Source organism: Antechinus flavipes, chromosome 1 (genome assembly GCF_016432865.1).
Source record: "Antechinus flavipes isolate AdamAnt ecotype Samford, QLD, Australia chromosome 1, AdamAnt_v2, whole genome shotgun sequence".
Lineage (NCBI taxonomy): Eukaryota > Metazoa > Chordata > Mammalia > Dasyuromorphia > Dasyuridae > Antechinus > Antechinus flavipes.
Window position 1 is genome coordinate 692,740,960 of NC_067398.1, and position 27,814 is coordinate 692,768,773.

Consider the following 27,814-nt stretch of genomic DNA (forward strand, 5'->3'; position numbering starts at 1 on the left):
TCACTGGGAGAGGAATAGCCTGACATGTAGATCCATCTCAGAAGACTTGTTTTCCAGATAGAAATCCAACACACAAGAGGCAAGCTGATTTAAATTCAGATTATTTTATTTTTGTTGCTAGCGTTTAGATGCTGTCTGGGCTTTTTTTTTTTTTTTCTTTTGTAAATATGATGTTGGTCAGCTGGTGTGACTGTCAAAACTCCCGAAGAGAATTTGCTTATCTGGCTTCATTTCCCCTTTTATTCTTACATTTATGTCTTTAGAAAATGTCCTTATTGTGGCTTGGTGTTCCTAATCATCCTCCATTTATTTATTTATCCTCTATTTATCTTTAGATTGGAAATGGTTAAAAAAATCAAACTTTGGATAAAATTCATTTTGTAATTCTAGATTTTTAATTTTGATTTTGTGTGTATTTTTAAGGACCTATGATTATTGAAGGAGATATTGTTTGAATTGACACATCAAGTATTTATTTGCCTTTTGGTGTAGCACAAGTTCTAAATTGTAGAGATTAAGAAATCAAATTAGTAACTAGCAAAAGATATGTCTTATTTTTGCCAACAAGTTATCTATGTACAAAACCTACAGATAGCCAAGAGTTACTTTTCCCTGTTCCCTGGATAAAAGTCAAGTGTTATTGTTATTTGGTTATGTAACAGAATTGTTCTAGAAAATTGATTTCTTTTCTTTTTCTTTTTTTTTTTTAAAGAAAATTGAGTAATATCACTAAAAAGGTGGTGTTGTTTTCTAGTTCCATCATTTGAAATGTGGGTTTATGTGCAAAAATTAAAATGTTTCCCATCATGGAAGAATAAAATATTTAGTAGCTTTTAAGTGTTTTCCATTCATTTTTTCAGAATCTTTTGGAAGCTTAGGACTTGGTGCTTCTGAATGTTAGGAACTGAAAATGTCCCTAGATGATGAAGTACCTGAAGATGAATCGGATTCAGTTTCTTCAAACAATGAAGTCAAGCTACTTTCTCAAATAAGAGAATGTAACCACATTCCTATTAGATATAAACTATGGAAGATTTGGACTTGGTGAAAAGTAAACAAGAAACCTTTCCATCTTCTATAGAATCTGATGTCAGAAATACTCACAATTCTGTTGGATATAGCTTTAATACTAACAGGTAACAATGGAAAAGTGCGAAAAAATTTAAAAGCAGTTATATAGTAATAGATGTTAATTCAATTAAACAGTTCAATTCAGCAATTTATTAAATATCTCAAACAATAGATGTTATTTATCATATGTATGTTTGGATAGTACTCCAATTCACCCTAAATCATAATCTTTTGGCCTTAGAATTTTATAGTTTTTAAAAGTGCTTTTATATAACCAGATATAACTAACTAGTTTATGTATTTTGTTAATCTGGTTTATTCTTTCCATATTGCTGGCTTTTTCAAGAGACATTTTAAAATATTACTTTTATCGGGGAACAGCTAAATAGTAACTTGCTCTTTTATGTCTGGTTTTATGCATGAAGTTTTTTGCTTCTTGGTTTGTTTGTTTTTTGAGAATCACATTTCTTTGAAGTTTTAGGACTTATGTCCTCAAATATTAATAAATTTTGATTTTATAGTTATAAACTACAATTGGTGGTTTATATTATAATAATGCTTTACCTATTTGGAACTACATTATTTAGTAATGTCACTTATTTATAATGAGGCTGAAATTCAAAGAAATGAAAAAGATCTTTGAATATCTAAAATAGATGTCACAAATTCCACATACTTGACTCATGAGTCCGTAGCTCATCATTTAGATTCTATTTTATATAGAAATATGTAAATTACTCTTACTCAATATATAGTAAAATTAGAAGTTGAGAGAGAAGATTCTTTGGCAGCTATATAGATAGCATAAGGAATGATAGTTGATATCCTGACATCAAAGGAAAGGGCATAAAATGGAAAAAAACACAGACAAAATACAAATCCCAAAAGTATAATAGGTCTTTAATGTAGCATCAAGGAGTCCACATATATACTAGGGCTCTAAGAATATTAATCTCTTTAATGTGTCATAGCGCAGATGAGATAATTTATGTACAATGTTTTAGAAATCATAAAAGCGCTGCAGTGTTCACCAACTTTATAGGCCAGTTGTTCATAATGCTTTCTCAATGCATCAAGAAAAGTTTAAATTCTGTTAGTTTGGAAAGGTGAGAATTGGAAGTTGTTTTTTTTTAAATAACTTTTTATTGATAGAACCCATGCCAGGGTAATTTTTTACAGCATTATTCCTTGCACTCACTTCTGTTCCGATTTTTCCCCTCCCTCCTTCCACCCCCTCCCCCAGATGGCAAGCAGTCCTTTACATGTTGAATAGGTTACAGTATATCCTAGATACAATATATGTGTGTAGAACCGAACAGTTTTCTTGTTGCACAGGGAGAATTGGATTCAGAAGGTATAAATAACCCGGGAGGAAAAACATAAATGCAAGCAGTTTATATTCATTTCCCAGTGTTCGTTCTTTGGGTGTAGCTGCTTCTGTCCATCCTTGATCAATTGAAACTGAATTAGCTCTTAACAAAGAGATCCACTTCCATCAGAATACATCCTCAAACAGTATCGTTGTTGAGGTATATAATGAACTCCTGGTTCTGCTCATTTCACTCAGCATCAATTCATGTAAGTCTCACCAGTCCTCTCTGTATTCATACTGCTGGTCGTTCCTTACAGAACAATAATATTCCATGATGTTCATATACCACAATTTACCTAACCATTCTCCAATTGATGGGCATCCATTCATTTGGAAGATATTTTGGAGAGATTTCTACTCAATATTGGCTAAAATAAATATTCTGATACTTAAAAAGGATGAATTCTCAACTTTATGGAAAACTTGATCATAAATGGAGCATTTCCCAAGGACTTAGGATGACTAAGGTTTTAATCTGTATCTTATATTGAAATATATTCCTAACATATAACATAGGTTATATATCTTAAGATGTCATAAATGTGTTGGTTGATTAGGTTTTTGAAAGAATTCATAAGTAAACCCTATGCTATTCTATGCCACATACTTTTATAAAATAATTTCAGACAAATCAAATGTTTATTATGGTTTTATTTGATTTCATTGATGTGAATACTGTCTCATTGTAGAGGGCTAAATAGCAACTTCCCCATATCCTCTCATATGATTTTTGGTTACATTGTTCCATAGCTTATCTACAGAGGTTCTATGAATTTTAATTTTTTTACTATGTATGTGTATATGTATATATACATACCTACTCTACATATGTGTGTATACCTGATAGTAAATGCACACACATATACATAATGAGGGACATTTGTTCATCTGCTGTCCCCCATTTTTGCTTGTGACTGATCATTTCCTTTTCTGGTCTTACATTTTTGAAAACTGTCTTTTGTTATAGCCATTTTATTCTTACCTTGTGGCTTTCTATTTTCTTTTCAAATTTGTAATTTTGATTCTTTTGAGGTGATGGTACTTTGTGATACACAGCCATATAGTATCACGTAGAGACTATTGAGCTATATAAAATTGATAGCTTTTCGATGTACTTGGATGTACTGTGTTATTTCTCAAAATCAATCCAGCATAATGTCATACTGGATTTCTGGGTTCAGCTAGCCCCTTATCCAACTGCATTGTCTATCCATGGTTGTGTATGTTTGTGTGTGTTTGTATGTGTATACATATTCACAAATAAATTAACTTGACTGATTCTCTTATCAAATAGCTTTAGGCTAGCTTGGTTTGAACAACATGTGTTTTTCATCCACTTTGTTTTTCGCAGGGTGATAGTAAGATTTCTTTTGGATTATTGTAACTTTCACTGAGAGAAGGCTTGTATAGTATTCTATAGCTTGACTGATACAATTAAAAATCTGAAGCAAATTATCCTTTGTTTTGGATTGCAGCACTAGATTTGAAAAGAATTTTTGTGGTATCAGAACTTTTTAAGCTAACATTAAATGGTCTAAATATTTTGGACACCATTTGCTTAGCACACCCATTCGTAAATAATGTAAAGATAAATTTCATTCCAATATATTTATTAAACTAAATTAGTCAATTCCAGTGAAGATATTTTATTGTATTTCTAAAAGATGTTTTATAGTATAAATTTAATAATCATTGGTGAAAAGTTTCTCATAATGCTTTAGGTATGAGAAATTGGAAGTTTTGACATAGTTTACTCATTTTGTTATTGTTCTATTTTTATTTTCAGGAAAGCTGATACTTTTGAAGAAATACTTGTTTTTATTTTTTAAAATAGAAAGCTATCAATTTTTTTATTTCTTTATGTATAATCCTCTGATCAAATTTTCAGCAAGTGAGATCCCATTTAGTAGAATTAAATACTGTGGTTTTGTACTGCATTGCTTAATCTAAACTAGTGAATTATTCGATAGTTCAGTAGAATGAAGAAAATTTTGCATTATTTATGTTTTCACAGAAGCCGAAACAGTCTCTTCCTAAGTGCAAATGGGTTGTCCTCTCTCTCAGCCAAGACTAAGATCCCTGTAATTCAAAGTTCAGTTGAAGTCCTAACCTCTTTTATGCAAGATCTACAAAACTGTGGCGAGGAGGATTCTGAAATTTGGAGAAAGTGTGAGGTAGCAATGGAGGATTCAATAGAATTCTTTATAGAGAATAGAAACATTTGACATTATAGCTTCATTAATTCTTTTTTTCTCTCTTTCATTCTGTCTCCATGTGGTTTGTTGGATGTTTAGTGTATGAAAGATTGAAAGATAACCCAAATCCATGTATTTGCAACATCATAATAAGTAGATGTATTTTGCATTACTAATTTGTTCTTGTATTGAGTTTGTACTTGTATGATATATTTCTGCAGAGCAGCATAAAAGCTCTTAAAAATTTAAATTTAATAATCTCATTTTTAAAAATCATGGATGTACATATTCCACATTTTAATTATTTGGAAAAAATGATGCAAAGCTTACTTTGAAGTAAAACTTTCAAAAATAATTGTAAACCAAAGTTTCTGTTTAATACCTTATCACATTTATTTATGGTCCCTTTTTATGTCACTGAATGTTCTTTAGAATGATGGTTACAAATGAACTTTTTATACTTGGCTTTAGTTTATTTGTATATTGAAATTTTTTCTCAAAATACTCCTTAGTATTGGCTGGAATTGATATTTAAATTATAGTAAAGGTTTCATTATAGTAGTTGTTAGAATTCTTCATTCTGATTTGCTTTAAATGATTATTGTCAAATTATATTTGGTATTGAAGAAAGGCAAATCATGTGGTAGACCTCAAGCAACAAATTCTTATTATATTGAAGAGTAAATAAAATGTGGGTTTAAATTGAAAGATTCATATAAGCAACAGGAATTTTTTTTACATGGTTTTCCTTGAGTTCGAATTCAGCCTCAGACACTTTCTAGCTATGTGACCCTGGGCAAATCTTAACTTCTATTTGCCTCAGTTTCTTCATCTGCAAAATAGGGATTATAATAGCACCTACCTTCTTAAGGTTGATGTGGGGATTAAATAAGATAATTGTAAAATTCTTAGTATAGCTTGGATGGGTAAGTTCTATAAAAGTTAGCTATTGTTATTGTTGTTAATATTAATCCCATTAGTGTTTGCTAAAGTGAAGACTTTTAATTTATCATCAGAAACATGAAACAAATTCACCTAATATCTATCTATTAACATGAAATAAAGTAAATGATGATTTATTAATTTTGATAAACTCATATGGGTTAAGCTAGGAACCTACCGCTTTTCATTTTTTCTCTGGATAAGTAAGTCTCAAGGAAGGATCCAAATTCACACCGTACACCAGCATCTAGATTTTTCTTCCTTTTCTCAGTTTATTTGAAAACAAAAATAAAAACCCATATTGTTGGCATGTAATAAGCATCAAATCATTTTCACTTGAATTTGGAAGAACTGCTTGATTCTATGCTTAATTCACCAATTCATTGAAAAATTAGTTAAAAGTATTTTAGCCTTTATAACATGAATTTAGAAGAATGACTTTCGTCCAAATTCACCACTGATTCAAATCAAAACTTTGCCACTTGTTACCTTCTGGCATTGAGCAAGCAGGTTGAGCTATGCTTCAGCTTTCTTGATTGTGAAATGAAGTGTTTCTAAGAGTCTTTTCAACTCTAAATTTATGATCCATTCATATTCTTTTCATTTATTTGAAATTTTAACATAAAGTTAATGTTTCTATTCCTTTTCTGCCTATAATTGATATAAAGTTTGAAGAAAAAAACCTGTTTTCATTTGGATAGTATGATATGACACAAAATATCTTCAGGCAGAAATCTAGTTCAGTGTTAAATAGATGAAAATTTTGTATAATTTGAGACTACCAAGTAATTGTGAATATAATAAGTAAAATTGAAATAATCTTAAGATTTGCTACAAATAAATTGATTGGCCTTTTAAAGCAATATTTTTAAAGCCACCTCTCTACATGCTTTTAATAACAAGTTTTAAATAACATTTAATAGAGAATATATCTGTATTTCATGTATCTTAGAGAAATTTCATTATCAGATAAAGTAGATATGAAAGAATGATTTTTTTTTCAATAATCTGAATCCTAAAGCAATAATAGTATAGCAACAATATAGTGCCATAATTAGTGTGCACAAATAATTTTGGTTTGGATATGCTATGAGTGCTTTCAGCTTTAATGGGATACTTTATAAAGGGATGTTATTTCAATTAAGCTATTGTACTCCATTTTACAGGTGAAGAAACTAGATCTAGAAAGTTGGAATGTCATACTCATGGACATACCATCATTCAGTCACCAAGCATTTCTTAAGTGCTTACTCAGTGCCAGACACTATGCCATGTTTTGATGGTACAAAGAAAAGCAAAACCACTGTTCTTTCTCTCAAGGAACTTAATGGATAGAAGGTGTTTGAGGAGAAATTTGAAGCCAGTTCTTCCTTATTCTAAAATGAAGCAAGCTTTATCTTCTGTGCTTGCTGCTTTTCTCATCCCAGGCTTGAACACAAAATTGCACTTGTGATTTCGTTCAGTTCACTATTTCAATTAACATTCATATATTTTTTTATTTGTAGAAACTGAACATCTTAATTATGTTAAGTCAATATAGATTAACATATTAAGTCAATCATAAAATCTCTTCCCTATTTTAGTTTGTTTTACACACTTAGATTTTAATCTAGTTTGAAAAAAATGTTTAATTTATCCTATAAATTGCATTGTTCCAAAGTTACGTGGTATAAGAGAAATATTTACTGTCACTTACTTAAAATCATTTTATTTTCCTGTGAGATATCTTCCCTTCTTGTCTTTTATTGTCAATTTAAGTTATTATAAATTTAAAAAATATACTTCTATTAACTTGGGGAGTAAGAGAATTGAGAAAGAGGCTTTTTAAATACAAATTTAGAAAGTTACCTGAAAGTTAGCCTGAAAGATTGGTTCATTAATATAAAATACCAAAAAAGATGAAACTTACATAAATTTGCCCTTGATTTTCTTATTATATCATGAGTATTAAATTAAATTCTTATCTCAGGGTTTAATTTGCCTCAATCAAATCATATCTACAGTGAGATATATTTTTAAATTTTGATTTATATTGTTCTTCAATATTACATTGCATAGAGCAAAAATATGGGATAATTTGTTTAGACATATTGAAACTATAGCCATCTTAATGTTGTAAAAATGTGTTACTATTGAACATAAATTATCAAGACAATTTAGTTTTTCATTTTTGATTTTCAACACTTTGTTCTGCTGTAGATGTAATCATTTGAATGCTTGAATTTATTGGAATTATGAATTTAATGGGTAATGGAATTCCAGGAAAACACGAAATCCCTCGAGACAGAAACCATCTTAAAAATTATATTTCTTTGTAGTTTTTACTGCCTTGAGCATAATAAATATTTAATAAGGGTTAGTTGATTGCAGTGGAAAATGATTTCTAAAGAAAACTTGCAAGGGAGCAGAATTCCTATCATTGTGTACCACAAACATATATAATAGGGATGAAATTTTAGAAGATCCATGAAATTGGATGGGAAAAATAAATTTTTATTTTGACTAACTTCCGATTCTCTTATAATCCTACACATTTTATTTTATGCATTTAAGTATATTTAAGATAAGCTGTGGCTTCATCAGCCTGATTAGGATTCCTTGATTTATGGAATAGCTCATTTGTTTATCTCTGTTATAGTTTGTTTTACTTAAAGTGACTCTGTACATGATTTTGTCAACTTAAAGAATACATTTTGGTGTAATTATTCACAGTATAGAAGAATTCTTCGAGTTTATGGTATAGTTGAGAAAGTATTTGTTGAGAAATCTTGTCTTTGGATGGGTGAGGTATGGAGAATGAAGCTTGAGAAAAACTTCAAGCCAAAGTATTAAAAACCTCTTAATAATTGAAGAGCCACCAGAAATAGAATAGTTCAAATGATATTGAACGTCATTTTGAAAATATCTTTCTCATTCATTTTCTCCAAACTCTAGTTAAAGTATAATAGTTTTGAAGAATTTCTATATTTGGTCATCTTTATTTTTAGAAATTCTTTATTGTAGCTTATTTAATTATGACATATTTTGATACAAAATGTTGCCATTATTATTACCTCATATTGGACGTACTGTCATATAACTAAGACAAATTTTCTCTTTTGAATCATTCTTTTTAAAAAATTTACTAGGCTAAGTGGTTACAGCTCTTCAGTTTGGTGGAAGCACAGCGAGAACAGCAGATCGTTGCACAGCAAGAACAGTTCAGTAACCAACTCAAAGTGAGAACTTGTTTACATGTTCAGCTCTCCTTTACCTTTGTGTATTTTCACTTTCCTGTTCCCCTGAACTTTACTGATTTATATAATATGTCTTGTACAAATAAATGAGTGTTCTAGAATAAATATTTTAGCTAGAGCATATTTCATCACAATTTGTAAAATATATGAATATGTTTTATATATGAATATTGTAATAATATATTCAGATAGCATTGTTTTATGTGCTTTTTTGTTTTTCTTACACATTTTCCTGCATTTTATTTTCAGCTTATTGAGGAAGAGATAAGAAATTTAGTTAAGTTACAGAAGAGTAAAGCTCCATGGCCTTCCAGTAGCAGACATTCCCCTGACAAACTGACAAGCAATTTTTCTACAGTAGAAAGTCAAATGGGGTTGTGTTCTGAAAACTGTGAAAGAAATGAGTACGTTGCCAACTATTCTAAACTTAAAGAAACTGAAATTCGGCCAAACACATTTTCTTCACATCAAGACACCATTATGGATAATATTTCAATGAATAATGGTGGATATAGTAATTTTTTTATCTCAGAACGAAATCCTTACAAACCTAAAGACTCAAAAGAATTCAAGGAGCACAAAGACATTTCCAAAGGCAAACATATAATCCCTATGCCCCAGAAGGATTCGTTTGTAAGCGATATCAAGAACAAGAGCCTATGTAGCCAAGCTACAAAAGAGTATGACTCAGCACTCAAAGAGGACGTTTCTATTTTTCCTGGTGAATATGAACATAATTTTACCAGTGAAGATAAGATTTCTGAAGCACATTGTGGAAAATCAAACAAGTGAGTCATTATTTTTCATGCTTTGAAAATAATTATTCATTTATGAAATACTTTCATTTGGAATATTATCAAAAGACCTGAAATATTTATTAGATAATAGCCTTTCAAAACAGATAATGCTAATTGGCAGGTAACAGGTAATTGAATTAATGCTTCAAAGATTTGTGATTTTATGGCTGTGGTTGCTTCTTTCCAAGATGCAGATCGTAATCGCTCAAACATTTAGGGTTAGATAGTCTTGGAGGATTGTGACTAGAAAAATTCATTCCATTTGTTAACCTGTTTGGGTAGATAATATAAATACCTAGAGACACAGACATATATACCATATGTTCCTAGAGGAAATATACAAACACACTGCCCTTTATCTAAAGTAAAGTTTTTGCAGGTTGGATAAGGCTTACCAGATCTGGCTCTCTGCACCTTTTTGGCTTATGAGAGACATTTTTATGTCACTATTAGACATCAGAGAAGAATTCTTTAGTAGAGATGGTCAGTCAGTTATTCTGAGGTATCTCTAGCATCTAGATAGAGCTAACATAGTGACTGGAAAATATGGGAAATGTTTATTAAAAACTTGTTTGTTGATTGATAAAATAATTTTTTCAAATGCATCTTATAAAGTATGAATTTCTTTGTTTATGCTAGATTATTACAAATTGTATTCTCAAAATAGGAATAATTAGAAAGTCTATTGTATTTTCCAATAATTTGACACTATTAAAAACAATTTTTACATTTTTTTCAGTTGTGTGGAATTTTGTTATGCATGTGTTTAAAGTGGAGAAATATTTACAATTATATCTTTCTTTATATATTTGATGTCTTAACAAAATGTATGTAACTATAATTGTTGTAAATTGGATTACATTTCTATTTCTCCAGGAGTTAATCATTTAATAAAGAAATTTGATGGTGAATCTATTTTGCAAATACTGACTAATTTATCTGTTTTGTGAAATTCAGTTTTATATTTGTGCATATGTATATACTACACTTACATAAAATAAATACATATGCATTTCATATATACACATATTTGCATTTCACAGACCTTTTCTGTTGGTTAGTATAATTATCTTAAAGATGTTATTAGGCAATGACAAAATAATATTTTTATTTTAGGTCAAACATTGTTCTGCATGGATCAATTAGTCACATGCATTCTATGGCCACAAGATACAAGTCATCAGTAGTCAGTGTGTTTTATCCTAAGGTAGAATAAGTAAAAATCTACAAGTAGATAAATGCAGGTTAATGATACATCATTATCACTGTTGGGGAAAAAACTGAACTCAGAGAGAGGTATACCCCCTACACACACATACCCCCACCACTCCCAACACCCCACCCCCACACACACACCCTCCTACTCCACCACCACATTCTACTTCTCTGTGACATGACATATAAAAGAACTAATTTTTGTTTTCTACTTTTTAATAGCAAATCTTTAACATCATGGGCACAAAAATTGAAACAAAATCAACCAAAGAGAGTACATATTGAAGAGGGATATATCACATCTCCTCAAGGAAGTGAACAAAGGAAAAAATCAACAATTGAGGATGTAGGTGGTAACTTAAAGTTGGCATATTTCTATACTAATGATTATATTGGGATAGTGTTATGTCATTATTATTTCTTTTTGTTTTTATCCTATTGGTTCCACTGACAAGCAATTTTTCTGGGCTTTGTAAAGATTAGAAATAATGAGTTGCTATAAACAATTGTTATGTAGGTAGCTGCCAATAAAAATTAGGATTATTATTATTTTTAAAAATCGTTTTTAAAGCACTGTCATTTCATGTTTTGCAGGTATTGACATTTAATGGTATAATCTATTATTTAACTCTGAAAAGTTTACAGTTTAGTAAAATATTTTCACTGGCAGATATTTTTAATGTACTGATATATATTTATTTAATTGGTACATTAAAAAGATAGCATTTTATTAAATTGAAAATATTATGTAAATAAGTATCAAAATTGAATAAATAAATAAATATTATGTAAATAAGTATCAAAATTTTAGAAATACTGAAACAGTTGCTGAAAATATGAATTTATGTGTCCCTTTATTTCCATAGCACTTGTTCTAATATTAAAGGGTAGTTAAAAGTCCCAGGATTTTATATTTTAAAAAGCATCTTTTTGGTCTGTGTTTCTTGGGCTCTTTTGTAATACTTGTCATTTGACTTTCTATGAATCTCATTTAATTGGTAAAAATAAGTAAAAAGTTTCTTTTGGCCTTAATTATAATAAAAGTATCAGTTTTATTTTAGTACATATAAATTGCAAAGTTTTTATCTTTATAAACTTTTAGAAAATTCATATATCTCCTTTACCCCATTCCTAAGAGCATTTTTCAGTCTTTGTAGCAATCTATCAGGAAGCAAGAATTTAAAAAGCCATTCACTCAGCTTTCATAAATAAGGCGCTATTTATTATTTTTTAATTTTTCTTCAATTTAAAGATTTGACAAATCTTTGTGACTTTAAAATTTTTTTCCAGATTTTTTTTTAAGGAAGGAAAATTAAAAGTATAGAAAGCAATGTTAACTCTCCTTTTTGAGGTGAAACAAAGTAATGCATCATCAGAAATATCCTTTAATGCATTGGTGATTCCAATATAACCTCATATGATAACGTTGGGGTGAAGGTACTTTGCATAATCTGCAGGGAAAATTTAGACCGATTGAATAATTGCTAGATTGAGAGAATAGCCCCACCCCCAAAAAAATGCTTTCTCAGTCACCTAGTAGTCACTTTTCTTCTACCTATCTCTAGCTTTTTTGTTGGAGAATTTTCTGGTAAACTTTTTAAATAAAAACTTTTTTGTTGTTAAGCAGTTTAACTGAGTGACTGGATTTTCTTGTGTTTTGTTTCTTGTTGAATATTATAACATGAGTATATCATAGCTATGCAGCAATCTAATGTTCTTGTGTTTTTATGGAGTGTAGATGAGACTAGCTGAAAAATGCTGAGGAGTCAGTATCATACTGGATCAGATTAATGAGTCATTTGGCCAGATTGTGCCTTGCTGGGCGGCTGCAGAATGATAGCATGAGCTACCACTGAGAGAAAAATTGAATTTTTGAAAGATCTGGGTATAGACAAAGGATTAGTCCTGTTCTACTTAGCTCCACAGAGCTAAGGACCATCATGTAGAGACCATGTTAGGTGATCTAGGCTTGAGGTGTGAAATTACTTAGACTAATTGTGATTAAAAAGTGGGCAAAAGTAGATGGGATATGCAAAAGTAGACGGGATATACCTCTCCAGTGAATCGATTCCCTCTACCTGGGGATGACCCTATGGACCGCGGGTGCAATGTTGTAGAAGCCTCCTTGGTGGATAGTAGTTGACCTAGATCAGAGGTGACAGACTCCTTACCCACAGGTAGGAATCAGACTAAAATGTCATTAGGACATATTAAATAAAATATTATAAAAATCCAATAAAACAGAGAGATTAGTTTGTTGTTTTCTAAGTCAGTATATGGCCTGCAGGAATTTAGTTTCTGTCTGAGGAGCAACTGATACTTGATACTACTTGAAGTTTGCTTCAGGATTTTATAAGTTTATAAGGAGGGCAGTTTTAGTTTAGATAATACAAAAGCTATCCTTTCTTTTCTGATCTAAACTACTCGTATAAAAATATAATTTGTGCTGAAGCTGTTCTGAAGGAGGTTTTAAAAATATAGTTTATCCTAAGGATGCTTGTCTTTATTTCTGTTGTTCTTGTAGGATAAGCTCTTGAAGGCCCTTCATCTTGTTAGATGAAGGACTTTGTGGTGGTGTTTTTTTTTTTTTTTTCTTTTAAACTATTTTAGGGAGGGTTCTTCTACTTGGATTGTGACAGCTTCAGGGACTTAAAGGATTGATCTTTTATTGCTTATTGTTCCATACCTTTATTTCTCATTAAAAACCAAGTTTTTTTTTTTTTTTTCTTCAGTGAATCCCCTGTTCTCTAAGAAGAGATAGCAGATAACTGTTAAAGATAAGCTCACCTCTCAGTATCTACTGGATTGCAACTGAGCAGAATTTCTTACTCAGATTTATTTTTTCCTGATACATGTTTTTTTGACTTTTTTGAATTATTGAATCTTTATGGTGACTAGAAAGGTGACTTTGAAAGCTTTAGGCAAAAGACTGCTTGTAAATTTTCTTGACTAATGAAAAAGGGAGTAAGATAGTACCTTATATGGCTGAGGTTTATTAATCCTCCTTCCTGGCACATATACAGTTTTATTAATCTAACATAAAAAACTTCTCTTAAGACTGGAGTTTTAAGGAAATCATCTTTAGAATAAATGGTTAGGAAAACTCTGGATAATGTGGAACTATATCTTCAGGCTGTGATTGTTGCTGTCCACCTTGGGCCGACTGAGATCTGTGACAAATTTTTTTTTAAAGTGTCAATATTGATTACTACTTTTTTGGTTTTGAAACTTAATTTTGTTTACTATTTTATTTTATTTGTTATATTTATTATAGTAAATTTTATTTACTATTATATAGTCATGATAACTACTTAAATGTTCTTCTTAATCATTGCTGGCTTAACTGTTGTAGTTTTGAATTTGTTAAATGATAATTGGTTCATTTCTCCTGATCTTGCTTCATAGAGTGAAACAATACGCCCTAATTAGACATTGGAATAGATGTCATGCAGAATTAATCATAGACTATTAAGGATGAACATCTGGTTTTTTTTTTTTTTTTTAATTTCTCTCCTGTAATTTTTTTGTGATGAATGAAACCAAATTTTCTTTTTTGTAAACATTTTGGGAGCTTTCTTATGTTACTCATTGAGTAGGCTAAAAAATTGGGCTCAATAAGTTTTAACTTAACTTTATAGTAATATATATATTTTTTGAATTGTAGTCTGACTTCAATGCTGCTACATATCCTCATGCTTTTTACCTTAATAAACCAAATGAAAACCCAAGTTCTTGGGTATCTGAAGGAACAGGTATGATATCTTTCTGATATTTTTAAACTTTTCTATATTTTTGGTTAGAGATTTGCCTATAAATTCTTAGTTGGGAATGAGATCTTGTATTAATAGAAATACTGAGGAGCTTCAGTTGCTTCAACATTATACATTATTCTATAAAGATAAAGGAAGTAGTACTTTATTATTTAAGTATAACTAAGTTGTACTTAGATATTTAAAGCAACTAAAAAGTATTCTGGTATGATTATTTTTTGTCTGTTTCCTAAAGGGATTTTGAAAATTCAGCAATTCAGCATTGTATACCCTTCTTCAACTCTTAGAATTTTTAGTTTCCTTCTTAGCTCATTTTAAGTTTAGTGTCTTTTATGAAACTTTTCTTGATTCCTCCTTCTCACTCTGCAGTTTCCCACTGAAATTTCCTGTATATATTTTGTCTCTGTTTATGTCTACATGTTGTTTCTCCCTGGTAGAAAAGATAGACCTTTTGAGGTCAAGAACTGTTTCCTTTTTGTCTTATATGCCCATAATATGCTGTTACATATGATTTCCTATAGTAAGAAAAACATAAACTAGAGACTGCATTCTCTTCTCTATTTTATTTTTCTTTTTCTTACATAACTTTTCTTTCCCCCATTTTCCTTCTCTTTCACTAGTATCTTTTTTTCATTTTCCGTTCTTTTGCCTGTTAGGAATGAATTATTGGAAACTACAAGAAAAGAACATATATGACTCTTTGCCTGAATCTTTGGAAAAATCATTTTTAAATATCAACTCCACAAAAGTGTTACCAAACCAGGTATTTTTATTTTGTTCACATTTCTAAATGTTTTATAATGCCCAATTCAGATTTTGATTTCCCCAACCATTGCTTCATCCCACTTTTTAATCCTTAACAATTTCATGTGCTTAAGCTTTGTTATTTACTCAAACTAGAATGGCAATGTGAATATGCTGATAAGTTTATGATGTTAGTAATTTTGCTTAAACTAATCTCATTTGTCAGTTCCTTGCCGAACCACATTAATCATTTATTAAATCAATTAAAAAGGCAATGTTTTTATTGAAATACTATTTCTTTTGAGTCTATAATAACAATTCTGCTTTAGCTTTAAATCATTTAATCCTGACTCCCAGGTGTCCCAGGCCTAATCATAGGCCTTTAATTGAAAAATATTGAACTTTTCATTGGTGGGAAACCTTCCACCTAGTCACTGAATCAGTCAACCAACAAATAATTTGAATAGTGCCTACTCTGCTACAAGGTGGTCATCCCAACAGGAAAGTGAAATGACTTGTCTCTTAAGAACCCATTTCCTTGGTAATTACAGAATATAAAAAATGTAGGACCTACATGGTAGGTACTAACAAAACAGCATGTAATTTAAAAATGTGACTGAAGAGAGAAGAGTTAAGAAGAAATTGGGAAGGGCTGGATAAGGAAAGGAAATAAAAGAAATGAAAATGGTAAGAGGAGGGAGGGAGAAAAGAAGGGAAAGACAGACTAGAGAGCCATGCTAAGACAATGATGGCAATGAATGAGAAAGAAATGAGACGTCTAATTAGGTAGGTCTTAGAATCATTTTGTCCATTTTGTGTTGTGCTCTTCATTTTAGCTGTAAATACTCAAAACAATGTGTCATATGTCTGCAAACACTGGGAATGACAAGTCTTTGCCTTTCTATAGACTCTAGGAGCTAAGAAAGCGCCTCAGAGATCATATAATCAAAGCTGTACCTCTACAAGAAAACCTATCACATTTCCAACAACTGGTTGGATAATTTCACTATTGTTGGATACCTTGAATCTTTTAAGATATTCTTGCTTACATCAAACCTCAAATAGCAAAGATAATTAACTTGTTTCTTTTAAGTCTTTTTTTATAGAGACATTCCTTAAATCAGTTCTTTAACATTTTCTCCTTTCTTCTCTGTATTCTGATCACCCTCATTTGTACATGCTTCTAACTTATCTATGTTTTTTCTAAAACAAGATGCTCAGAACTGAACACTGTACTCCACATATGGCCTAAGGAAGAATATAGCCTTTTTTTTTTTTTAAACTGGGATTTATTTATTTAATACTTTTTTATTTGCAAGATAATATGCATGGGTAATTTTTCAGCATTGACAATTGCAAGACCCTTTGTTCCAATTTTTCCCCTCCTCCCCACCTCTTCCCCCAGATGGCTGGTTGACCAATACATGTTAAATATGTTAAAGTATAAGTTAAATACAATATATGTGTACATGTCCATACAGTTATTTTGGAATATAACCTTTTTTGATTGCTATGTTGTTTGCAGTCACTAAAACTCTGTGTAGTCTTCCATAATCTTTTGATGAGGCATCCCTTTTCTGAGTGTTTATGAAGTTGATTTTTGACTCACTATCATATTTCTCATGCTCACTGTCCCAAATTTTGCTTCTCTAACCCCAACTCTGTTTCTCCACACATATTTTTAGCAGATAAAATAACTTGCTATTCTATTGAGAGATTGGGGTCATTAAAAATGAGTTCTTAGAACTTCATTCTGTATAACGTGTAAATGTCATCATTTCATTAAATACACTTTTTTAGCTACAAAGTGCCCTTTTAGAAGCTAATCCTTTTATTTGTGCCCTTGATCCCATTCACAGAATCAGAGAATTTCAGAGTTAGGAGGAAGCCCAATGGTCATCCAGGCTGACTCAAACCTGAAAACGAATATTCTAGTTACATAAGCCTTTATTAAGCAGTATTGGCACATAGTGCTACTTGCTAAGAGGTAATACAGTCTTTGCTTGAAGACCTGTGAGGGAAGAAACATTAATCCTCAAATCAACTTTCATTTTTAGATAGTTAAGTATTAGGAAGTTGTTCTTTTTATGTCAAGCCTAAATTTGCCTACTTTTATTTCTACTCCAAATTTTTTCCTCTGTGACCAAATGGAACAAGTCTAATCTTCAAAATATATTCCTTTAGCCTAATTGTCTGATTATCTTCTTACTGAACATGACATTACTCTCTCCAAAGTTACCAATGATCTCTTAATTTCTAAATTGATGCTTTTTTTCCCTCAATTCTTATTTTGATATTTCTGCTGTATTTGATGCTGCTGACTACCTTCTAGAGCTTCCTGGATATCCTTTCTTTGGGTTTTCATGACACTGCTCTCTTGTGGTTCTGTTTCTGTTTGAAACCTCTTTGGATTTGCAGTCTCATCAACCATATCACCTCTCTCAGAATCGACTCCAGGGTTCTTTCCTGGGCCATCTTCATTTCTCTCTTTACTTGATCGCTTGGGGACCTTCTCTATTCCTGTGGACTTAATAGCATCTCCATGCCAAAGACTTAGAGATTTATATTTTCATTTTCCAACATTTCTCTTGAGTTTTACCATCTTCCTATTGAATATTTTCATATTGGATGTGTGCCATAGATACTTGACCTAAATTTAGCTCTTCCTCCCCCAAACCACCTTCTCTTCTGAATGCTTATTTTCCTTGAAGAGAAATAGCAAATAATATACCATTTTTCCAATTTCCAATTTCCCATATTAGTAACTTCAGTGTTACTCAGCCTCTTCCCACTTATCATTTCAATTGTTACATCTTGTCTTCCACAGCATCTCTTACATCTGCCCCCTTCTGGGCGAGTGTGTGCACACACAAAGACATATTGCTTTTGTCACTTCTTGCCTAAGTTATTGTTGTGGACTTCTAATTGATCTCCTTGCCCCTTCAAATCGTTGCCAAAACGATTTTCTTCAAGTGCAAGCCAAATGTGCTGTTTCCTGACTTAGTATGCTCCAGTGGCTTTTTTCTTAATCTAGAATAAAATATTAATATTAATGCCTCTTTGAGGCTTTTTAAACACTTTACCGCTTAGCCTTAGACTACTTTTCCAGCTTTTCTGAATATTCACACTGTGGTCTAGCCAAACTAAAACTCTTTGCTTTTTTGTTAGACTACCTACTTGTTTCTTTGCTGCTTTCTCCAAAACAAGCTCAGTTCAATATTATTCTTCAAAAGCCTTAACTAGATCCTACCATCATCTCTCCTTTTTCCCTAGAAAAAGCTGTCTATACTTGTCTCCATTCCTCCTGGAGTGTTTATAGTGGCTTTCTTATGTGTCTTCCTATCTCCACTTTGCTCATTCCAGTTCATATTCCAGTTCATCCCAGAATAATATATATGCCCTTGAGGTGATAGTTTTATTTCCTTCCAGGAAATGGACTGATTACCTCTGTTCCTGAACTAGCACTGAACTTTCAAAGCTTTGTTTTTGCTTTTCTCTACAGTATAGAGGGGTCCTCAAACTTTTTAAATAGGGGGCCAGTTCACTGTCCCTCAGACTGTTGGAGGGCCAGACTATAGTAAAAACAAAAACTTTATTTTGTGGGCCTTTAAATAAAGAAACGTCATAGCCCTGGGTGAGGGGGATAAGCGTCCTCAGCTGCTGCATCTGGCCCATGGGCCGTAGTTTGAGGACCCCTTCTACACTATTCATGGTGTCCAGAATGGTCTCCCTCTCTGTCTCTTGAATTTTTACCTGCCTTTAAACTTCAGCTTAAATGCCATCTCTCTTTTTTTAAATAACTTTTTATTGTCAAAATATATGCAAAGATAGTTTTCAACATTCACCTTGGCAAAACCTTGTGTTCCAAATTTTTTCCCCTTCATTCCTTCCCCTAGATAGATAGCAAGTAATCCAATATAGGCTAAATATGAGAGAGATCAAAGGGTATGCAAAGTTTGATAGCCCTTTGGACATAATTCCAAATTATGCTCTCCTAAGTGGTTGAATTAGTTCACAGCTCCAACAACAGTGTATTAGTGTCCCAGTTTTCCCACCTCTCCTCTAACAATTATCATCTTTTCCTGTCATCTTAGCCAATTGAGAGGTGTATAGTGGTATCTCAGAATTGTCTTAATTTGCATTAAAAGCCATCTCTTAAATGAAGCCTTTCTTGGTCCTTGTTGTCTTCTCTTTTCCGTACTGGCACTGGTAGGATCTTCCTTCTTATATCTCACATACCATAATACTTATGTTTTATTATCTTTATTTGTGTTGTCTTATATTAAGTAAGGTCAGGGGAAATCCAAAAGGTTTCTTTTTCTGAGCCTAGCAATAATGTTCAGCACACAAAAGTTTTTTAATAAACGCTCATTGCATTTCTATTTGATTTTTGTATTCTTTAAGCTTATTACTGTGTCCAGAAAACGAGCATTTTGCCTTATTGGATTGTTGAAGTAAAATCTCTAGTTTGGCCCTTACTTCCTTAGTGTATTCCTGAATGAATCTTATCGTCCTTGAGCCTTTTCAGCATAAAACAGATTCTCAGACACTCCTGTGAAATAAATGTAGGAAGAGTGTCATCAATCCTTATCTGCTTGAACTTTTTCCAAGTAGATAAACATGATTAAAATTTGTTATAAAAGATGTTTGGATTCTCATGTGAATGAAGTTAGAAAGAAATTTTTTTTTTTTTGTAAATTTTTTTCTCTCTTTCACTAAATAACATCCATCCTGCTCAGAGAAAAATGTAGATCTAAAGTTTTTTTTTAATGGAGTTTCATAAAGTAACAATTCTTGTGACTTTTTATGACATTGCTATTGACATTTTTTTAAATTTATTTTTATTGTTTTAAATGTTTATATCACTTTAATATAAAAATGTAACCCTCTCAAAGTAATCAGTATATCATCCATGGATGACATGTATTCATTTTTATACATTCCTATTCCCTCCCACTTTTGCAAAGATGGGGATTGGGGGGTATAGGTGCATTTTTCTTTGAGATCAAGCTTGGTCATTAAAAATACTAAGACTTTTAAAATTCTTTTGTTTTTAATCCAACTTTATGCAAAAATGATAAACTTCTTTTTGGAACTTTTTAATTGACCTGTCTCTCTCTAATCAGCACAACAACTTGTCTGTTTTCAAATGTTTGGTCTTTTTTTAAAGGAAAAGTAAAAATATTAAGATTTAATAAATACATTAGTGAAATGCTCCTGGTCTTTGTTTGAAGATTGCTGAAAACTCAATCAGCCTTCGATCTAGTTTTAAAATAGAACAAAATCAACAGCTAACAAGATTTTTGTTTTTGAAAGATAATTTAAATTATGACTTGTGAAACCATAGAACCATGAAATTGTAGTTGTCAGGTACTTGCCTAACCATAAAATATGATTCATACTTGAACATCAAGAAATTATCATGCAGCTTTTGATCAAAGATAAAAATTTTACTATCTATTGAAGTGGCCTGAAAAGGAAGTTTTTCCTGACATCCAAGCAAAATTTTCTTCTTTGCAGCTTTTTCTTATAATTTCTGCTTTTGTTTCCTAGGAACCAATGGAAGAAACCTTTTGGGAAAGATTTTTTTTTTCCCCAGAGGCTTTCATTCACAGTAGATGGTGATCTATATAGCCTTTTTCAGTACCTTGCTAATTTTCACGATCTAGTTTAAAAATCTCTAAATTGCAGTTTAATATTTTGGTGATGTATTTAACAAGGTAAAAATGTTTATACATATTAAAATGTTTTTATATTTTTAAAGCCTAATTCTGCTAATGAGATGAAGCTGCCATCACTAAAGGATATTTATCATACAAATCAAAGAAAAAATAAGCAGTTATCTGAATGGACTCTTGCAACTACTTCTAATCCCAGTCACCCACCAGAGGTAAGGGCTTCAAATATTTTCTTATTGTCTTTTGAGTCATCTACAATTCTGATTCTCCTAAAATATGTTCCATAATTCATGTACATATTTTCTAGAATTTTGAGGTTAAAAAGTTTAAGATTGTTGAAAGTGTCTGTTAAATTTTTTATTTCTTGAATATGATTAAGCCCAATTTCTTCCTTCCTTATTCAGTTCTGCGCCAACTAATTGTCTTTTTGCAGAGCCCATCTAAGATAAATGTCCTGAATTAGTGAGTGGCCTCTGCCAAGTATGTGCACAAATCTGAATAATATGCTTTCTTCACCTACTTGGTTTTTTCCTGTATGGATTGTTATTTGAATATGACAGACTCAAAATATGAGGTGCTTCAGATTCTGAATTTTTGATAAACAATATATAACATAATAATATTTTTCATTTTAAAAGAAGCATTAAATATCATTCCTTATTCTTGTTTTCTTTTACTTTTAGGTATTGACTTTAGATCCAGCCCTACACAGGAAGCCAAATCAACAGATTTCAGGGATTCAATCAAATAACTTTCGATGTAATCTTGACAGATTGTCCTTCTTGCCAGAGTCCCTGTTAGAACCTAGTACTTCTAGTCACTCTGACATAGACTCATTTTCCCAAATAAGTAATCTCACCTCTTCTCAGTTAGATAGATCTCCCAAATATCCTTCAAATATTAAAACTTTACCTATAGACTCTTGGCAAAGTCATGCACTCCAGAATGAAAATAGGATTAGCTCTTCTTTTCCATTAGCACATACTGTTGCTAGTAATGAAATTTCATTCAACACTGAAGATGAAGAAAACAATTCAACCACCGTCACTAATTCCCGACTTGCAAGTGTAGACAACATTTTGCCAGATGGCAGTGTTTCAATGTCTTGCATGGAAGACCCAGTAGCATTATCCAAGTATGTATGGTTTTTTTAAGTGTTATCAATTTTTGTTTTTTTCTCTTACATATTGGAGAGTAGATAATGAATACATTATTAGAGAGTAGATAGCGAATAGATTTTGGAGAATAGATAGTGGAAGCAGGCCAGCATCAGAGTCAGGTAAATGTGGTTCCAGTCCTGTGTCTGGTGTGTACTACTGTAGTAGTGACTGTGGCAAACAAGTCATTTAACTTTTCCCTGCATGTACTTGGGTAGTCTCCATGATTTTGTTGTAGATGAATTTCCTGTTTTTATGGGCAAAATTTGCTGCCATACTGAAATAGAACTCTGGATCAAAAGACAATGAAAAAATGTTAGTATTTGCATTTCATATCTTAAAATCTTAATCAAATTGTTCATTTAACAGATCCTAGGTATCACTTTTTACCTCTGTAGATCTCTGCCCTTTGACTATATGTAGAATGAAGTATTGAACAATATAATCTCTGTCTATAAAAGAAAAAATTTTAGGAGACATTTTAAAGATATTAATAGCATTTATGATATTACAAATAAATTAACCATAAATTTATTTTAATGTCCATTGTAAACATCTGTCATGGATAGGCAGATAAAGAATCGATGCTTTCTTAACTTTGATTCATACTTAATTCTCTTTTGCCCCTCTGTGAACAGAATGAGGCAAAACCTGAGGGAGAAGCATGCTCGACATGTAGCTGATCTCCGGGCTTATTATGACTCAGAGATACATAACCTGAAGCAACAATTAGAGATAAATGAAGCATCTTCATATGGCGATTTGAAGAAAACCAACCAGAGTCTTGCAGACAGGTAGAATGTGTTATTATGACTTAACCTATAAAATGAAAGTTTCCCTAACTTGAGATATGATTCTTTCTCTAAATGCATAGGCACCATTAAGTATAAAATATTAAAAAATGTTTTATCCACACCAAAGAAAATATTTTTAAAATTTTAGCTTAACTGCTGGCTCTGTGAGTGGAATTGGACTTGGAGGAAAGCTTGTAGTTTTTAGGGTTGATAACTCTTTGAAGAATTATGAGAGCTGTGGACAAGTCACGCAGGCTAAGAAGACACCCATCAGGTCTTATGGATCCATTGAAATATAAACCAACCTGGTAATTAAATTAACAATTAAAATGAATGTTCTTTATAAATGGGGAATATTTCAAGATACAGTTTGTTCCTTTCCTGCTCAAGATGACTATTGGTATAATTTTAGAAATTTGTGGGAGTAAAGAAATAGATCTCCTATATAAAAAAAATATTTGAAATAAGAGACAAGATCCTAGAAGGAACAAAAACTTTAGATAACTTTAGGTAATTAACATAGAAAAAAACCTGTATTTTAGAGGGAAACTTCAAAAATGCACACAATATAATACTGATTGTTTTGGTAGCAGAAATTTTTTTGATAAAATACTCATTTTCTTTGTGCTTTTCAGGGATATGTCTTTTGATTAGGAAAAATTTTAGCTAATACTGGACATTCTATAGAACAGGGGTTTCAGTTTAATCGGCATTAAATGCTTATTATGTGCCAAGGTGGTATGGTGAGATTATCAAATGACCTAGTTTCTGCTCAGAAGGAATCTACATTTTACTCAATTCTAGCTATCATTGGGAAAACTAGTTCTAGGGCTCTCTAGGGGTCAGTGATAGCAGGCATGCCTTTCTCTGCTAAGTCAGCTCCTTCCTAGAGGAGCTTTCTGAAATCCAGAAGTCGGCAAAGGAAAGGTAATTAGCTGGCATGGAAAGTTATAAAAACTATTCTGTGGCCACCTATCTGTGTGACTGACCAAATCACTTTTTACCTCTCTGACGCTCTGTTTACCACTTGTAGAATGAGGGAATTGGACTAGATTAATTCTAATGTCCCTTCAAGCCCTCTTTTCATGGCTGATTATGGATAATGGTGTAATTGAAAATTGCAAATCTGAATTCTAAGTATTTCCTGTATCAACTCATTTGACAGTGTCCTTTATAACCCTGGATTCAGGAGTGTGGCATTAACAGACTGTTTTAGTATTATAAGTCATGTTGAGAAACTTTTTACTACTGCTATATAGTGTGTTCTTTGATCACAAGCTAGACTTCATGATGCACTTTTTATCATCTTTTGAGACTAGTTTATATTCTTACCCTTTTTTTTCAGAAAATTCTAGCTTGAATCTAACTTCAAATTTCTAAAATTTCCTTCAAGTAGGGGTGACTAGTAAGCTTAATAATATATTTAGTTTTGCCACATAAAGGAATTAAAAACTTAATCAAATTTCATAAAATAATGATGATAGGAATTAATATTATTGGCATCTTAAATGTGATACTGACATCTTATGTAGTTGTTATAGCAGACAACTGTTATCTTTACACTTTGGCAGGAATTTTTAATCAATTTTTAAGTAAAATTGAGGATAAAATCTTTCACAGAGACTATTCCAACATGTTTGGTCACATGCATGGCAGATAATAAATAATGAATTGTTTTGCTTAATCTTCCCCCCCCCCCAATATTGTTTTTGTAAATTGACCAGGTAGTTAGAAAATCTACTTCATGTGGAATTAGTTATTTTCACATGAAGCTTTGCAGTATTGGGATCAGATTCTTATTTCATTCTCAAGATTTTTAGCAAGCTTTTGATTTTGAATATGAGGCAGCAGATGGAATACTTTTGTCAAGATAAGAGTCCAGTGATTGATTCAATTCAACTAAAGCCAGTTCTTTGACAGTATATAATATCTATCATATATATTACTTGTATGCTAACTCCATAACCCTATACAATTGATGATATTAGGGTAGATTGATTTATTATTATGTTTAAGTAGTTTGTGTTTGCTTTGTATCTTAAATTTTCAATAGGAGATACATATAATGTGTTACTTAATTGAAATCTATACATATATCAATTAAGTAACACATTTGAAATTAGGGAGCTTTTGAAATGAATTTATTCCTCAAACCATTAGAATAGTATCAACTATCTTCTTGAAATATCTTTTATTAAAGTAACTGTCTTAGATTTTAGCTCACCCTGGACAGTCAGCTTTAACTTACGTACTGGAAATCAACTTCATGTGTTATTCCTAAGGAAAGAGTTTTCATTCTCTAATTTTTTAATTTTGTGGACGTTTTCTTCTGATTGTTGATTTATGGTTTTAGATGTGACCAATTAGGTGGTGCTCTGAATGAGGCCAATGCTCATATGAAAATACTGGAGAACAAAAATAATTTGCTGGAATTGGAAGTGGTAAGTAATTCATGTTGTGTTCTGGTAGGTTTATGCTTTCTGTATTACATAGGATAGAGATACGAAGGAAGCTTTCTGAGGAGAGTGACTTGCAAAACTTTAAAATGCAATTTAAGTTGTGATCATTATTGTTTTTACTGTCAGACCTTTTAGGATACTATCCTTCTTGAAAGGCTGATAATGTTTTGAGTATCATGATCTCAGTATAAAGAATCACAAAATTTGAGAGTTTGAAAGGGACCTCAGCCATTTAATCCCAACCTTTAAATTGAAGGAGTCCTTGTGTGGTATGTTGATAACCTAACTTTCCATTGCTTTGAAATAAATCTTTATATCTTTCGTGTATTGCTCAAGGTTTTTTTTTTTTCCTTAATTTTTCAATGGTATTCTATTTTCCAAATACATGTAAATGTAATTGTCAGCATTTGTTTTTTTAAGACTTTTGTGTTCCAAATTTTCTCCCTTTCTCCCTTCCCCCTTCTCAAGACAGCAACTAATCTGATATAGGACAAATATGTGCAATCCTTTTTTTAAAAATAGTTTTTTATTTTCAAAATACATGCAAAAATAGTTTTCAACATTTACCCTTGCAAAATTTTGTGTTCCATATTTTTCTACCTCCCTTCCTTCCATTCTTTCCTGTAGACAGGAAGTATATGTATATATGTAATCTATCTATCTAGTCAGTATATACAATATAACCAATATAGAGTAAACATGTGCAATTTTTCTAAACATATTTCTACATTTGTCATGTTCCACAAGAAAACTCAGATCAAAAAGAAAAAAAATGAGAAAGAAAAAAGCAGACAACAAAAAAAATGATAATATTATGTTGTGATCCACATTCAGTTTCCATAGTCCCCTCTCTGGATGTATATGGCTCTCTCCATCATAAGGCTATTGGAATTGATATAGATCACCTCATTGTTGAAAAGAGCCAAATCCATCAGAGTTGATCATCACAAAGTCTTCTTGTTGCTATGTACAATATTCTTTTGGTTCACTTCACTTAGCATGTTCTTTTAAATTTCTTCAGATCTTTTAGAAATCAGCCTGCTGGTTATAAATACTGTTATAAAATAGTAATTTTCCATGATATTCATATGCCATAAGTTATTCAGCCATTCCTGGACATCTTGTTCCTTGCCATCACAAAAAGAGCTGCTACAAACATTTTTGCACATATGATCCTTTTCCCTTTTTTATGATCCTGTTGTTGCCCAAGTTGAATCCCTCTAAAATTACTTTCAGGTGTTGCTGTGAAAAATACCTGGTTTTGTTTTTCTTATTTTTCTTTCTTATATTTGGTTGGTATATGTACTAGGTAGACATTTTAATTTTATTTCACATTTTTATAGAAGATAGTGGAGAAACAACTTTAAAGGATTCATTTGCATGTAATAGATTTGTAAATGATAAGTATCAAGTTATACCATCCATTCAGAATCTCCTCCTGCTGCTATAAGTATTCATTTTCACTGCAGAGAGTGAAGGAAGCCATCATCTTTTAGGAGGGCTTGGTTTCTCAACTTTTTTTCCTTGGTTCTGTCACTTTACCATGAGATATTTAAATTTGATGATGTTACCATGAGATATTTAAATTTGATGATGCTATTTCCATTTTCTGTCCACAGTGATGAACTTTACATTTCATCCTTTTGATGCTTTTATGCATTTGGCATTTGAGGTAGAAATGTATTCATTCATTAAGAATAACTAGTAATTATCTTTGTTTTTATTTTGTAGAATGATTTGAGAGAACACCTCAATGCATCCAGTAATGCTTCCAAAATTTTGCAGGAACGTATTGAGGAAATGCGAGCGAGTAATAAAGAAAAAGATAACACCATCAGTCGACTCAAATCCCGACTAAAGGATCTAGAAGAAGCATTTGATAAGGCTTACAAACTCTCAGATGATAAAGATGCTAGAATAAAACAAGAAAACAAAATGTTTCAAGCTGTAAGTGAGAAAACAATAGTAGCTCTTTATCATACTTTTAGTTAAGGTTTTAGTAGTGCTTTTGTTAAAATATTTTTATAAAATTGACTTTATTCTAACTTTTCAAAGTACATTTGAGTTTAATATAACTTTGCTCTAACTGCATTTATACCATACCAATTCAGACAGGGTCTTTTCATCTTACAACAGCAGGAAGACAGAACTTTAAAAAGACTTTTGGTATCACTCTCACCTACTCAATTGCTTTCTGTCTTCAGTTTTACTGTTGAGGTATCTGATTCATCTGTGTGTCTGGTAAGGTAAAAATGTTAGGATTTAGAGAAGCTTTGGGAATTCATTTTTTTTGTTTTCTTTTGTTTTGAGATTGGTTTTAAGTCTACATTAGCTACATTGTAGCTAAGTTAGTTAAAACTTTAGGTTTTATTTCAGTCTGAGTA

General features: G+C 31.5%; 1 protein-coding gene across 8 annotated transcripts in view; it reads left to right on the forward strand.

Annotated features, from left to right (window-relative positions):
- Window positions 1-865: 865 nt before the first annotated feature.
- Window positions 866-27,814, forward strand: part of MPHOSPH9 (M-phase phosphoprotein 9) — a 49,655-nt gene continuing 22,706 nt past the window's right edge. For 4 of the 8 annotated variants that reach the window (XR_007949649.1, XR_007949648.1, XR_007949647.1 and 1 more), the window contains exons 1-12: window positions 866-1,136; window positions 4,458-4,617; window positions 8,709-8,798; window positions 9,066-9,604; window positions 11,051-11,174; window positions 14,493-14,580; window positions 15,255-15,361; window positions 21,107-21,232; window positions 21,704-22,155; window positions 22,816-22,971; window positions 25,325-25,412; window positions 27,162-27,377. Coding sequence is in view for 5 of the 8 variants with exons in the window: in XM_051972676.1 (XP_051828636.1) it covers window positions 1,027-1,136; window positions 4,458-4,617; window positions 8,709-8,798; window positions 9,066-9,604; window positions 11,051-11,174; window positions 14,493-14,580; window positions 15,255-15,361; window positions 21,107-21,232; window positions 21,704-22,155; window positions 22,816-22,971; window positions 25,325-25,412; window positions 27,162-27,377 (2,256 nt within the window). In the remaining 3 variants the exon portion in view is untranslated. The remainder of the gene's footprint in view (window positions 1,137-4,457; window positions 4,618-8,708; window positions 8,799-9,065; window positions 9,605-11,050; window positions 11,175-14,492; window positions 14,581-15,254; window positions 15,362-21,106; window positions 21,233-21,703; window positions 22,156-22,815; window positions 22,972-25,324; window positions 25,413-27,161; window positions 27,378-27,814) is intronic. The other 4 variants (XM_051972672.1, XM_051972673.1, XM_051972675.1 and 1 more) reach the window with 2 other exon arrangements.